The sequence below is a fragment of the Rana temporaria genome, chromosome 2, assembly GCF_905171775.1.
Source record: "Rana temporaria chromosome 2, aRanTem1.1, whole genome shotgun sequence".
Classification (NCBI taxonomy): Eukaryota; Metazoa; Chordata; class Amphibia; order Anura; family Ranidae; genus Rana; species Rana temporaria.
Window position 1 is genome coordinate 480,835,075 of NC_053490.1, and position 14,607 is coordinate 480,849,681.

The window sequence follows — 14,607 nt, forward strand, 5'->3', positions numbered from 1 at the left end:
GGCGCATTGCGGGCGGTATTGCCGCGGTTCCCATTGTTTTCAATGGGAAGGAGCGGTGAAGGAGCGGTATACACGCCGCTCCTCTCACCGCTCCAAAGATGCTGCTGACAGGAGATTTTTTTGTCTCCCGCCAGCGCATCGCCTCAGTGTGAAAGCCCTCGGGCTTTCACATTGAGTCTGCAGTGCAGGAGTTTTTCAGGCGGGATAGCAGCGCTATTTTTAGCGCTTTACCGCCTGAAAAACTCCTCAATGTGAAAGGGGCCTAAGTCTCAAAGTTGGGATAGGCTCATTGTTGGCATCATGTAGCATATTTCTTCTTTTAACACCACTGTAGATATGTGGTAAATATGTGAAAACCGAGGAGACCAGTTGAAGTTTTGAGAGAGAAATGTTGTCCTCTGCTTGCTTGATATTGAAATCTAACTGCTCAACAGTCCTGGGTCTTCTTTGTCCTATTTCCAATATTTTAAATTGGTGAAAGTTCTGGACCGCCTTTTATGGACTGCAGCGGGGCCGATTAAACACCCAGACTCTTATACTATAAAGCCATGCTGTTGTCCTAGATGTAGTATGCATTTTTGCATGGTCCTGCTTAAATATGAAATGCCATCCATGAAAAATACTTCATCTGGTTAGAAACATATGCTGCTGTAAAACCTAGATATCTTTTAGCACTGATGTTGCCTTTCCACCATTCCATAGACCAGTGTTTCTCAACTCCAGTCCTCGAGCTGCCCCAACAGGTCATGTTTTCAGGCTTTCCATTATTTTGCACAGGTGATTTGATCAGTTTTACTGCCTTAGTAACTACCACAGCCGTTTCCTCTGATGGAAATCCTGAAAACATGACCTGTTGGGGCGCCTCGGGGACTGGAGTTGAGAAACACTGCCATAGACACATTGATGCTGCCCAATCCATACACACTAATGCACCCATACCATCAAAAAAGCAGGCATCTGAACTTACCCATGATGCCACGCCCTAAGATCCCTTACCTCTTTAGTCCAGAAGATGTGTGGTGCCCATGATTGCCAAAAATAATGTCAAATTTCGATTCATGTGACCACAGAACAATTTTCCACTTTGCAACAGACCAGTTTAAATGAGCATTGCCCAGACAAGATGGTGGCGTTTCTGGATGGTGTTCAGATATGGCTTCTTCTTTACATGAGCTTTAACTTTTATTTTTGGATGGTACGGTGAACTCTGTTCAGACAGTGATTTTTGAAAGTATTCCTGAGTACATGCAGTGTCCAATACAGAATCATGCTTGTTTTTAAATCGGTGCCGTCTGAAGGCCCAAAGATCACGGGCATTTATTATTGCATTTTGTGTATAAAGGGATGATGCTGTGCTATAAATGACTTAAATAAATGTGAACCCAATAAACCATAAATATAAACACAGTTGCAAGTGAAAATAAGTGCTAGATATAGTGAATAAAATGGTGTAACAAAAAGTCCAATAAATGTTGTGTCACGTGCAGCATACACACAATCAAGTAACTGGTCTCTCTTTTGCCGCTTATAGACGATCGGACATTCCAAAATCAAAACCATTTTTTTTCCGACAGATTGTTTGCTCAAACTTGTCTTGCATACACATGGTCACACAACCGTTGTCGGAAATTTCGAACGTCAAGAACGCGGTCACATACAACACTACGACGAGCCGAGAAAAACTAAGTTCAATGATTCTGAGCATGCGTCGATTTGATTTTGAGCATGCGTAGGATTCTTGTGCATTGGAATTTGCTACAGACGATCAGAATTTCAGACAAGAACTTGTCCAATGGAGCATACACACGGTCGGATTTTCCGACAACAAGCTCACAACGAACATTTGTTGTCGGAAATTACGACCATGTGTACACGGCATTACAGTGTAGGAAAACACACAACCCAAAAAATTAGTGACTGGTATCGCTTCCTTCAGTGCAGTGACACCTCTGTGCTCGATGGCCCCTCATCTTACAGCTATGTAATAACAGCATAAGTAGACATAATTGCTGGGCCTCTCATGGCTAAGATGGACAATTCCGTTAATACCACGACTGATAACTTTCACAATCGATTACTCTTGGCTCCCTCTGGGTAATGATACTCTTAGATAGGGTCCCTCCTCAGGGTGGTTATTCATGAATCTTCTATGTAGATAGTGTGGACTAAGGGTGCCCGCAGGTAACTCCAATGTCATATGTATGAAAGAAAGGAGTGCCCTAATAGTGTAGTAATGTTTTTAAAAGGCTTTAATTGATAAACAAAAAAACAGCTTAGCATTATCCCGCATACACACGATCATGTTTCGGCTTGTAAAAAAAGTTTTTCAGCCTCTAGAAAAAAAACAACGTTTTTTTCCAACTTCATCATTAAACCGGCCATGCCTACACGCGATCGTTAAAAAAAAAAAATGCTCTAGCAAAGCGCGGTGACGTACGACGGCACTATAAAGGGGAAGTTCCATGCGGATGATGCCACCCTTGGGGCTGCTTTTGCTGATTTTGTGTTAGTAAAAGACGATTTGCACTTTTCTGTCTGTTACAGCGTGATGAATGTGCTTACTCCATTACAGTACCTACCGCCGAGAATGTGTTTTTAGCACGACAGCATTGCGCTGATTCTCGGCGATAGGGTGCCGACATCTTGCACTCGCTGGAGTAGTAAAAGCACATTCCAGCGAGCGCGTCATAGAAGCGACGGGGATCCGACTTGGATTCCCGCCAATTCTACACGTGGGCGCTCTTCTTCGCCGCCGTCTGGTTCTCTTCTGCCGCCGGGGGGGTCACTTTTATAAAAAGCGACCACCCCCCGGCGGGCTTCCTCCGACGTTTTCGGCGGGGGGTGGTGTGCTTCTGTCGGCTTCTTGCTTCTTCTTCTTCTGTCTTCTTGCTTCTTCTTCTGTTGCTTTCTGCTGTCTTCGTTCCTTTAGGTGTTGACACGTCGCTTCCTCCCGCTGCAATGCCGGGTGCGGCGACTCGCACCGACTTATATAGGCCACCTACGACGTCACAGTCCCATCATGCTCTGGTACCTACCCACGTGATACCTACCCATGTGGGTAGGTACCGGAGCATGATGGGACTGTGACGTCGTAGGTGGCCTATATAAGTCGGTGCGAGCCGCCGCACCCGGCATTGCAGCGGGAGGAAGCGACGTGTAAACACCTAAAGGAACGAAGACAGCAGAAGGCGACAGAAGAAGAAGCAAGAAGAAGACAGAAGCACACCACCCCCCGCCGAAAACGTCGGAGGAAGCCCGCCGGGGCGGGGCGCTTTTATAAAAGCGACCCCCCGGCGGCGGAAGAGAACCAGATGGCGGGAAGAAGAGCGGAGCCCACCCGAAGACGTCAAATAAGCAAGCCCCCCCTCGTGAAAGAGCTAAAGAAGAGAGGGGGGGCCCCGGAGCAGACTAATAAAATATTTTAATACCCAGTGTTGTTTATTTGTGTTTACACTTTGCTTGCAGGTGAATGGGTAGGAGTACGATGTACCCCATACTCATTCACTTAGGGTGGGGGGCCGGTATCTGGGGACCCCCTTATTAAAGGGGGCTCCCAGATTCCGATAAGCCTCCCGCCCACATACCCCGACAACCAACGGCCAGGGTTGTCAGGAAGGGGCCCTGTCCTCATCAACATGGGGACAGGGTGTTCTGGGGTGGGGGCTGCAGTTTTCTAGACCCTTAAAAACTTAATTTTTTACAACCCGAAAACTTATCGTGTGTACGCGGCATTAGATCTCACACAGCAGGGCTGAGGTAGCTCAGATACCTAGAAGTGCAATGCTATTTTCATGAGGAATTAAAGGCAAAAGGTTTTCATGGTACCACTTGGTCACAGTTAACATCTCTGAATGTTTCCTACAACATAACAAATTTGTATTTACATGTGTCGATGAACATTACAACATGTACTATAACATGCTTTAACATTTTTGTTCATATGCATCCACTGATTTCAAAGGGCCCATCAACCTACAGTGTCATGCATTTTATGCATAGGTGTTAACATTATGTACTGTACATCAGTTTGGTATGCAGTCTCATTTACAGTCAAATGTTTTTTTATCACACTGTAACTGTAATGCCCTGTACACACGATCGGTTCATCCGATGAAAACAGACAGATGGATTTTTTCATCAGATATCTGATGAAGCTGACTCATCAGTCTTGCCTACACACCATCAGTTAAAAATCTGTACGTGGTGACGTAAACAACGACGTGCAGAGAAAAATGAAGTTCGATGCTTCCGAGCATGCATCGACTTGATTCTGAGCATGCGTAAACTTTTGACCGATGGATTTCCCCACAGACGATCGTTTTTTTCTATCGTTTTTTTAACCATCAGAAAATTTTAAAACCGGTTCTAAGTTTTTACACCGATGGGGGGGGGGGGGGGGGGGAAACGATGGGGTCCACACACGATCGGTTTGTCTGATGAAAACAGTCCATCGGCATTACTGTTATTTTTTTCTTCTTTGTTTTTTTTTTTCTATTAAAACATTTTCCTTTTTAACTACAGGTAATGAATTTGGCCATCCTGAATGGCTGGATTTCCCAAGAAAAGGAAATAATGAAAGTTATCATTATGCCAGGAGACAATTTCATTTGGCCGATGATCCAGCTTTGCGCTACAAATTTCTTTATGCTTTTGACCGAGATATGAATAAATTGGAAGAAAAGTGTGGTTGGTTGTCTGCTTCACCGGTAAGAATTTTGAAAAATGTAATTTGTGAACTAGAACTTGGTTGTCCATCTGCTTACATCACAGTTTGCTTGTTTTTTTTTTTTTTTTTCTGTTTATTGATTCAATGTTGTATGAAAGGAATACGTTACTAGATTTCCTACCTCCCATTCCTTAAGATCTTTGTATTCTGAAGGTATGAGACATGGATCTTTGATGTCAATGTAAATACTAGTTTAATTGAATTTGACTATAATAGTTCTTTTGAAAATTGACCTGTAGCTTTGAATAAACTCTGATGCAGTGCAATTGAAATGTGCTTATGGATGCCGGAACAGAAGCCTAGAATAAAGTGATCAGACATTTGAAAACTACCGCAATCTCTGGACAAGCAATATTTCTTTCAGAAATGCAATAGGTGTTTTGTGTATACAGTAGTTGCACGTATATATCTGTAGATCCCCAAAGATTTGTGAAGGTACACCAAAGGCATCTTCAGCATGTTGAAGGAAAAAGAGAGATTTGGATGGCCGCACTCCAATACAAAATGTCTTTATTGTAGAGAATCAAATTCCATAAACAGCAGAGGTACAGGTACAAATGCAGCTGACGCAATTCACACCCTTACTGGTGCTTGGTCATATGACTAATGGTGAAGTTAAGAGCCTCCTTGCTCGCTCGTCCCCACCCCCTTTCCTGACCTGCCGGGCTGTGTGCTCGCATAAGGGTCTGGTATAGATTTTGGGGGAACCCCCACGCGTGGGGGTTCCCCTTAAAATCCATACCAGACCGAAGGGCCTGGTATGCTCTGGGAGGGGGAACACATGCAGTTTTTTTTTACATTTTGTGTGGAGTTCCTCTTCAAGATCATCAGAGCACAAGTCGCATTTCAAAGTTGGATCAGTTAAGGTGGCGTTCTGACTTTGATCCGACTTCAGTGATATTCAATGGGCTGAAGTAGGATCAAAGTCGGACCAAAGTAGTGTAGGAAAAACTTTGAAGTCGGCACGACTTGAAGTCGTACTAATATGAATGGTTGTCATTGGAAATCATGGGGAACGACTTGTCATGCAACTTTGTAGTCCCAAGTCGCAGGACAAGCCGTACAAGTGTGAAAGGGGCCCAAGTTTGTTTTGTTTGGCCTTCACTTCTGTCTCTGGCAAACAGAAAGTATAGTTGCTCTGTGTGTGCAAGCACACTGCAGGACTTTGTTTTTATTAGGATTTTCTGTGAAGGGGGCCCATTATGGTCTGGTTCAGCTGTGTGCTGGAGAAAACCTCTAAGCAATAGGTCATTACCATTAGCAGAGACTCCCCCTCTGCTAATCTCATCATAGACATTCTGGTCTTCTCTGGTTCCTGTCAGGATCCTTCTGCGGTTCTGTTATTAAATGTGGACTCCATGCCCTCTCTGAAGGAAGCAACATTCAGACTGATTTCTGTCTGCAGCTATGTGTACATCTGAGAATTTACTTTCTCCTTATTGTAGCCATCAGATGTACCTTTTTATGTTTGTGGATTTGACAGCTCCTGCTTGTGGTTGTACCTTCTCAAACTATGCAGGTTGCGTGAACAAATGTCTGAAATGTTTAATTTTAGCTGTGCCACTCTGCTGAAAGCCTTCCAGGGTTGTCTCCAGGTACAGGAATCCTCTAGCGGAAGCTGTTGATGCTTACGTGACTTAGTGGGAACAGTAGAACCTGATCTATGATTTACCTTTACTTGAAATCCTTTCCTTGTAGGCTTTGTAAGATCAAAATAAAGGAAGTTATGGTGATTCCCATTGCTCTGGACTGGCCCTGGTCGATATGGTATGCCAGACGGTCCATCTGCTCTTGCAGGTCTCCAGGACCATTCTTTCAAAGAACCATGTTGCCATCTTACCTCACCATCTTTTGGCTTTCGCAACATGGGTGTTAAAGCGCTAGTTTATCAGTCAGGGACATCTCTGTTTTCTATAAGTCCTGTCATCAGATATTGAAGGTATACTTCACTTGACCTCAGTAAAGGGACTTCCACCTGTTAGAAGCCCAACTCCAGGCAAAGACAAGTTAAGTGCTTGTTTTGTTCAGGAAAGAAGAGAAAGACCTATACTCAACTGATCCTTTACTCTGCTGGCAAATTTCGCTCCCCCATGATACAGCGGTGGACTGTTCTTGGCATACTCAGGTCACCTTCATTAGGGCATTGATATAGAAAATAACATTACATTATGTATACATACAGTATAGTGGTATATGTAATATCGTATGATTAAAATGATATAAAAAATCAACTTCAAGGTAATATACTAAAATAAATCCCCTTCCCTCAACCTCTCCCAGACACTCAAATGGAATTATGTTACATTTTGGGAGCTGAATAGCTTCTTGGCTCCTAGATTAGCGCAGTGCTGTGTACAAACACACTTCTCCACACATTGCTAGTGCTAAACTACTGCATTCCAAATTGCTTGAGCCAGCCTCTTAAATACACGTTTTTTTGATAGAACTTGCTGAGACACCACTTACAATTGGTAGAGTTAAATCAGGCATCCCAGAGCCGCACATCAGGTTTCTGCCTGGTCTGTCTTGTTTGAGCAATTGTTGGTTTTTCACTTTTTGATATAAACCTTTGCACAAGGTTCCTGTGACCCTCAATGGTATCCAAGAACAGGATTTTATGGTGAGAACAAACCCCCCCCCCCCTTTTTTTTTTTGAGCCCTCAATCATAAACATTTACCATTACAGACTTGTGTTTAAAGAGTAAATGTGTTGACCAGCTAAACATATGCATTGAACTCTCATTCCTTCAATTCTTGCTATAACTCCTATTTCTATCATGCCAATGTATTGATGGGAAATTGTTGGATCATGTATGAATGTAACCTTATGTCACTGGTCAATCCTATTATTATTTTTTTGCCAGCCATATTCTGTTTGCTAAATGATTTTTACATTTTTCCTTTGTAGGCCTTCATCAGCACGAAGCATGAAGGTGATAAAATTATTGCATTTGAGCGGGGAAATCTACATTTTATCTTCAATTTCCATCCTTACAAAAGCTTCACTGGATACAGAGTGGCTGTGAATTCACTTGGAAAATATCCTTTACATATGTGTTGTCTAGCATGGTAGATGATAATCTGAAAAAAATGAGTAGTCCTTATTATTGAGCTCAAAGCAGACCTTCATTCAGGAAAGGAGCTTCCCCCTCAGCAGCCCTACATTGTATGTGATGGCACCAGGGGGGGGGGGGGGGGGTGGCCAAAGGCAGAAGAGGACATTACCAAAGATGGCCAGATCGGGTGTAATGTAAGAAAATCATCCCTTTTAAATACCCTTAAACATTTACGACTTGCAGTGAGATTCAAGGGCTTTCCTTTTTTTCAAGCCTTAGTTTGAGCGTTGCAATTATTATTTTTTTCCCTTTTTGGTCTGATAAGAGCTAAAAAAAATAACTTTCTCCCAAAAATACATTGCTGTCCTGAGCACTCTGAAGTCTTATTAGCCCTGCCCAATCTACCTTACAAAGAAGGGGAGAAGTTCTGTAGTTTTAACACACTTCCTATCCTTGGTAGACAACCCTGTTTGCTTCTTCAAAGATACAGCACAATGAGTAAGCCTTTAACACACAAGTTACTGGCAGGACTACCAGGCAAAATAAAGGGAAAAAAAAAGAAAACAATTGCAGCCACCACATCTAAGCATTGATGAGCTACAATATATTACATTTCTGCTCTAGGGTTTGGATACACTTTAATTTAGGTATATATTTTGTTATATTAATATGATAGATGTTATTACTGTATTCATTGGCGTATAATACACACTTTTTTACTCTGAAAATAGAGGGTAAACTGTGCCTGCGTGTTATACGCAGTGGGCTGTGGAACGTTTTTTTCCTGAAACTTCCCTCTTAACCACTTAACCCCCGGACCATATTGCTGGTCAAAGACGAGAGCACTTTTTGCGATTCGGCACTGCGTCGCTTTAACTGACAATTGCGCGGTCGTGCGACTTGGCTCCCAAACAAAATAGGTATCCTTTTTTCCCCACAAATAGAGCTTTCTTTTGGTGGTATTTGATTACCTCTGTGGTCATTAGTTTTTGCGCTATAAACAAAAATAGCGAAAATTTTAAAAAAAAAAGAATATTTTTTACTTTTTTCCTCAGTTTAGGCTGATACGTATTATTCTACATATTTTTCATTAAAAAAAATTGTTTACAAAATAGGGGGTATTTTTATGGCATTTTTATTATTTTTTTTTTACTAGTAATGGCGGCGATCATCAATTTTATTTTATTTTTTTCTGTACTGCGACATTATGGTGGACACTTTTGACACATGTTTGGGACCATTGTCATTTTTATAGCGATCAGTGCTATAAAAATGCATTGGATTACTATAAAAATGCCACTGGCAGTGAAGGGGTTAACACTACGGGAGGGGTTAAGTATGTTCCCTGGGTGTGTTCTAACTGTAGGGGGGGTGGCCTCACTAGGAGAAATGACTGATCTTCTGTTCATACATTGTATGAACAGAAGATCTGCATTTCTCTCCCTGACAGGACCAGGAGCTGTGTGTTTACACACACAGCTCCCGTTCCCCGCTCTGTAACGAGCGGTTGCGTGTGCCCGGCGGCGATTGCGCCCGCCGGGCACGGGAGTCGGGGGCGCGCACACGCCCCTAGTGGCCTGCACGAGAGCCGATGTTATACTACGTGCTCTCGCGCAGGGGAGCCGACCTGCCGCCATAAAACTACGGCCGCTGGTCGGCAACCAGTTAAAGTTAAATACGGTATTTTCAATCCTTGTTTTAAAACTTTTCTGTTTGGTGTGAAGGAGGTTGGACAAAAAGAAAAATCTCTCCATGCATTGCTTACTTATGAAACATATATTTACACGCTATATCCCCAATTCCATAAAAAGTTTGGACACTTTGTAAAATCGACATAAAACAGAATACAATGAATAAAACTATTGTTTATTCACAATTGAAAATACAAGGCATAGCAAATGTTTAAAGCAACTGAGTACCAACAATAAGGTCTTTTGATGGCAGCAACAAATCTCAAAAACATTGGAACAGGGCAATAAAAAGCTGGCAAGGTAAATGATACCAACAAAGAGCTAGAAGAACATTTTGTAATTAATTTGTTTAATTGGTCAGTAACATGACTGGGTATAAAACAAGCATCTTAGCGAGCCACAACGTGTCAGAAGTAAAACTGGGTATAGGTTCACCACAATGTGTCAGAAGTAACATTGTATCATTTCATAAGGCAAATACAAAAGACATAGGGCCAGATTCACAGAAGAAGTACGCCGGCGTATCTACTGATACACTGGCGTACTTTCAAATTTGCCGCGTCGTATCTTTAGTTTGAATCCTCAAACCAAGATACGACGGCTTCTGGCTTCGATCCGACCGGCGTACGGCTTCGTACGCCTTCGGATCGTAGGTGCAATACTTTGGCGCCCGCTGGGTGGAGTTCGCGTTGTTTTCCCCGTCAGGTATGCTAATTGGCATTTTCCGTCGATCCACGAAGGTACGCGCGGCCGTCGCATTCTCTTACGTCGTCGCTAGTCGGCTTTTCCCGGCGTATAGTTAGAGCTGCTATTTTGTGGCCTATATTTAGACCTGCCATGTTAAAGTATGGCCGTCGTTCCCGCGTCAAATTTTGAATTTTTTTTTTGCGCAAGTCGTCCGTGAATAGGAAAGGACGTAACTCACGTCGACGTTCAAAAAATGACATGTGCGACGTAATTTCGCGCAAAGCACGGTGGGAAATTTCAAAACGGAGCATGCGCAGTACGTTCGGCGCGGGAACGCGCCTAATTTAAAGGATCCACGCCCCCTACCCGGATCATTTGAATTAGGCGGGCTTGCGCCAGTGGGATTTACGCTACGCCGCCGCAACTTTACAGGCAAGTGCTTTGTGAATCAAGCACTTGCCCGTAAAACTTGCGGCGGTGTAACGTAAATGCGATACGTTACGCCGCCGCAGATGTACCTGAATCTGGCCCCTAGTGCTTTGTTTAAAACGAAAAATATATGCATGCACACAGAAAACACTTTTATAAATTCCGTACACTATAGCATATACTTAGCATATGTTCGCAGCACTGTATTTCACTCAGGTCATGGTTTAGCTTACTACCAGTTCCAGCTTTTTGGTTTCCGAAATGGATGTCAATCCTACGTGCTCCAGCTTTACGACTTCCTCAGGGATTCAGAGTGGGTGATATCTGACTGGTCAGCACTTCACAGAGCAGCCAGTGTTCTGATCTGTCCCAGAAGTGCTGCACAGAGAAGAGTGAGGATTTGAAATCCTTGCACCAACTGTGTGGGTACTGACAGCTCAGCATCCCCAGAGATAAGTACAGTGGGGGAGGATTACAGTGTTCATCTTTACATTTGTTTTGTAACAATTAACTAACACTTTTTTTTTTTTTTTTTTTTTTTAAACGGAAAAGAACTCGTGTTTTGTTTATTTGCCTTATGAGATGCAAAGATGATGGGAGTTTTAAATGCAATATATAGACCATATGTTAATATATTTCGCTAAGTGCTAAAGTATTGTTTGCCCATAATATATGAGGTCCACAATAGAGGGTAAGTCCAATCAAGCTAATAGTGATCACTAAAGGATGACTTTTGCAGCACTGCTGCACTTTGGTTGCTATTGGAAATATCCAATCTTTGAAGAAAAATTATTTTGCACTGTGAAGAGACTGTATTTGCATATTTGTGTGAAGCACACAAAGCAACTTTTTATAAGATTTGGGTTATAGCACTTTATAAAAGTTTGCTTGCACTTTAACATTTTGAAAAATAGTTGTATGTTTAATGGTATCACTATTTGTGCTACAAGCTTATGCGGTTAAAAACCTAGAGTTGGTTTATATCACATATAAATGTTATTTAATTTTGTTGGGTGGGCCAGTGCTGCATTTTTTATTGTATTTTTCTTATTTTTTGTGTTAATACATTTGTAATATGTGCTGACAGCTTAGTGTGGGATAGGGTGATAGAGCTGATGATGATGATTATTATTATTATTATTATTATTATTATTATTATTATTTTGATATTACTTTTGAAACTGCTATGATCAGGACTGTGCATGAGTGTTGGTTACAGGTTACAATTAGTTATTTTTCTAGTGACCATTTCTGGGACCTGTGTGTGCTCATCACAGGTGGCAACCAATAAAATCCAATATAAAAGGCATAAAGTTTGAAAAACAAACGATCTGGCTAGAAAAATGTAAAAAATTATGAAACCAGGATTTCAGGAGACACTTTAGTGATACTACAGTCCTTCAGGCACTGCATACCTGCTGCCTTTCCACCAAACTCCTCTCTAATTTGGAGAAAATGTTGTCCAAAGTCTGCTTGGAAACCACCACTTCCAAGAGTATCGATGTTCTGTGTCCCGCAGTTCTAATGGGTTCCTCTTTCTGACATTCACAACGCATCATTACAGGAGAGAGTGGTGGCATGGAGGTCATCAGGAGGAACCAGTGAGAGCTCTTGGGGACCAGGAGCTTGACACTCCCTGGTAGCATGAAAGGTTAGTATATTTGTTCTTCTTTTAGTGGAGTCTGTAGCCGAGAGCCCTCAGGAGCTTAACTTGCTGTCCATAACTATCAAATCTATAAAACAATGGTGCAAGGTTAAGTTTTGGGCCCCATACACACGGGAGGATTTATCCGCGGATACGGTCCAGCGGACCGTTTCCGCGGATAAATCCTCTCGAGGATTTCAGCAGATTTTAATGTGATGGAGTGTACCCACCATCGCATTGAAATCCGCGCCGAAATCCTCTGGCGATGACGTGTCGCGCCGTCGCCGCGATTATGACGCGGCGACGTGCGCGACGCTGTCATATAAGGAATTACACGCATGCGTCGAATCATTACGACGCATGCGGGGGATCCCTTCGGACGAATGGATCCGGTGAGTCTATACAGACCAGCGGATCCATCCGTTGGGATGGATTTGTTTGGCATGTCAGCAATTATTCGATCTGCTGGAATCCATCCCAGGGGAGAAATATCCGCGGAAACAGAACCGCTGGAGTGTACACACCATAGGATCTATCCGCTGAAACCCATTTGCTGGGATTTTTTAGCGGATGGATTCTATCGTGTGTACGGGGCCTTAGCATGGTTGGCCTAAACAAAAAAGAAAAATTGATCCTGGCTAATTACCTTATAAATCTAAACTAAATTGACTGTTGGTACTGAATGTTAAGTTGTGGTATCTTAGGTTGTTCACCTCAGTGATTATTTTTACGCTCCTTTATTTTGAATTTGTAATGTCTGCCTAGTTTCAGAAGTGGTCAGTTAGCCAGCATGCATGTTCTATGGGATTCTAATGCAAATCTGAAGTATTTGTATGCATTTTAAAATAATAAAAATGAATGCGCAAATGGAACACTAAATATCTGTCCAAGAATCCAAAACTTTTAAACATGTTCAAATATGACTGTATGTACATTTAAAATGTAAATGCCAAATGCCTTGACATTTTTTCTACTTGAGTCTCAATCTTTTAATGAGCAAATAAGGTCATTTAACCACTTAACATATTGCTGCTCAAAGACCAGAGCACTTTTTGCGATTCGGGACTACGTCGCTTTAACTGACAATTGCGCAAATAGAGCTTTCTTTTGGTGGTATTTGATCACCTCTGCGGTTTTTCGTTTTTGCGCTATAAACAAAAATAGAGCAACAATTTTGAAAAAAATGAATATTTTTTACTTTTTGCTATAATAAATATCCCCCAAATATATATATATATATATATATATATATATATATATATATATATATATATATATATATATATATATATATATATATATATATATATATTCCCTCAGTTTAGGCCGATACGTATTCTTCTACATATTTTTCGTAAAAAATAATCGCAATAAGCGTTTATTGATTGGTTTGCGCAAAAGTTATAGCGTTTACAAAATAGGGGGTATCTTATGGCATTTTTATTAATATTTTTTTTTTTTTACTAGTAATGGCGATTTTTTTTTTTCAGTACTGCGACATTATGGCGGACACTTTTGACAAATTTTTGGGACCATTGGCATTTTTATAGCGATCAGTGCTATAAAAATGCATTGGATTACTATAAAAATGCCACTGGCAGTGAAGGGGTTAACACTAGGGGGCGGGGAAGGGGTTAAGTATGTTCCCTGGGTGTGTTCTAACTGTAGGGGGGGTGGACTGACATGGGGAAATGACTGATCTTCTGTTCATACATTGTATGAACAGAAGATCAGCATTTCTCTCCCTGACAGGACCGGGAGCTGTGTGTTTACACACACAGCTCCCCGGTCCTCGCTCTGTAACGAGTGGCGATTGGGCACGCGCACAGGAGTCGGGGGGCGCGCGCCCCTATTGGCTGCTGGGTGAGGTGACGTATAGCTATGTGCTCTCGCCCAGCAGAGCCGACCTGCCGCCGTGGTACTTATTTGTGTTTTTTTTACTAGGAATGGCGGCGATCTGCGTTTTTTTTTCGGGAGTGCGACATTATATCGGACACATCGGACACTTTTGACACATTTTTGGGACCATTCACATTTATACAGTGAACAGTGCTATAAATATGCATTGATTACTGTATAAATGTGACTGGCAGGGAAGGGGTTAACCACTAGGGGGCGGGGAAGGGGTTAAATGTGAATCCTGGGTGTGTTCTAACTGTGGGGGGAGGGGGGTGACTGGGGGAGGTGACCGATCGGTGTCCCTATGTACAAGAGACACAGATCGGTCTCCTCTCTCCCTGACAGGACGTGGAGCTCTGTGTTTACACACAGAGCTCCACGTCCCTGCTCAGTTACTGGCCAATCGCGGGTGCCCGGCAGCCACTGTGTTCCCAGTGACGCGACGGGGGCACGCGCGTGCGCCCTAGAGGCTTT

At 42.4% G+C, this 14,607-nt stretch overlaps 1 protein-coding gene across 5 annotated transcripts in view; it reads left to right on the plus strand.

Annotated features, from left to right (window-relative positions):
- Positions 1-14,607, plus strand: part of GBE1 (1,4-alpha-glucan branching enzyme 1) — a 224,084-nt gene that overhangs the window by 191,869 nt on the left and 17,608 nt on the right. For all 5 annotated transcript variants that reach the window (XM_040338757.1, XM_040338756.1, XM_040338758.1 and 2 more), the window contains 2 exons: positions 4,522-4,706; positions 7,635-7,765. In XM_040338757.1, coding sequence (XP_040194691.1) covers positions 4,522-4,706; positions 7,635-7,765 — 316 coding nt within the window. The remainder of the gene's footprint in view (positions 1-4,521; positions 4,707-7,634; positions 7,766-14,607) is intronic.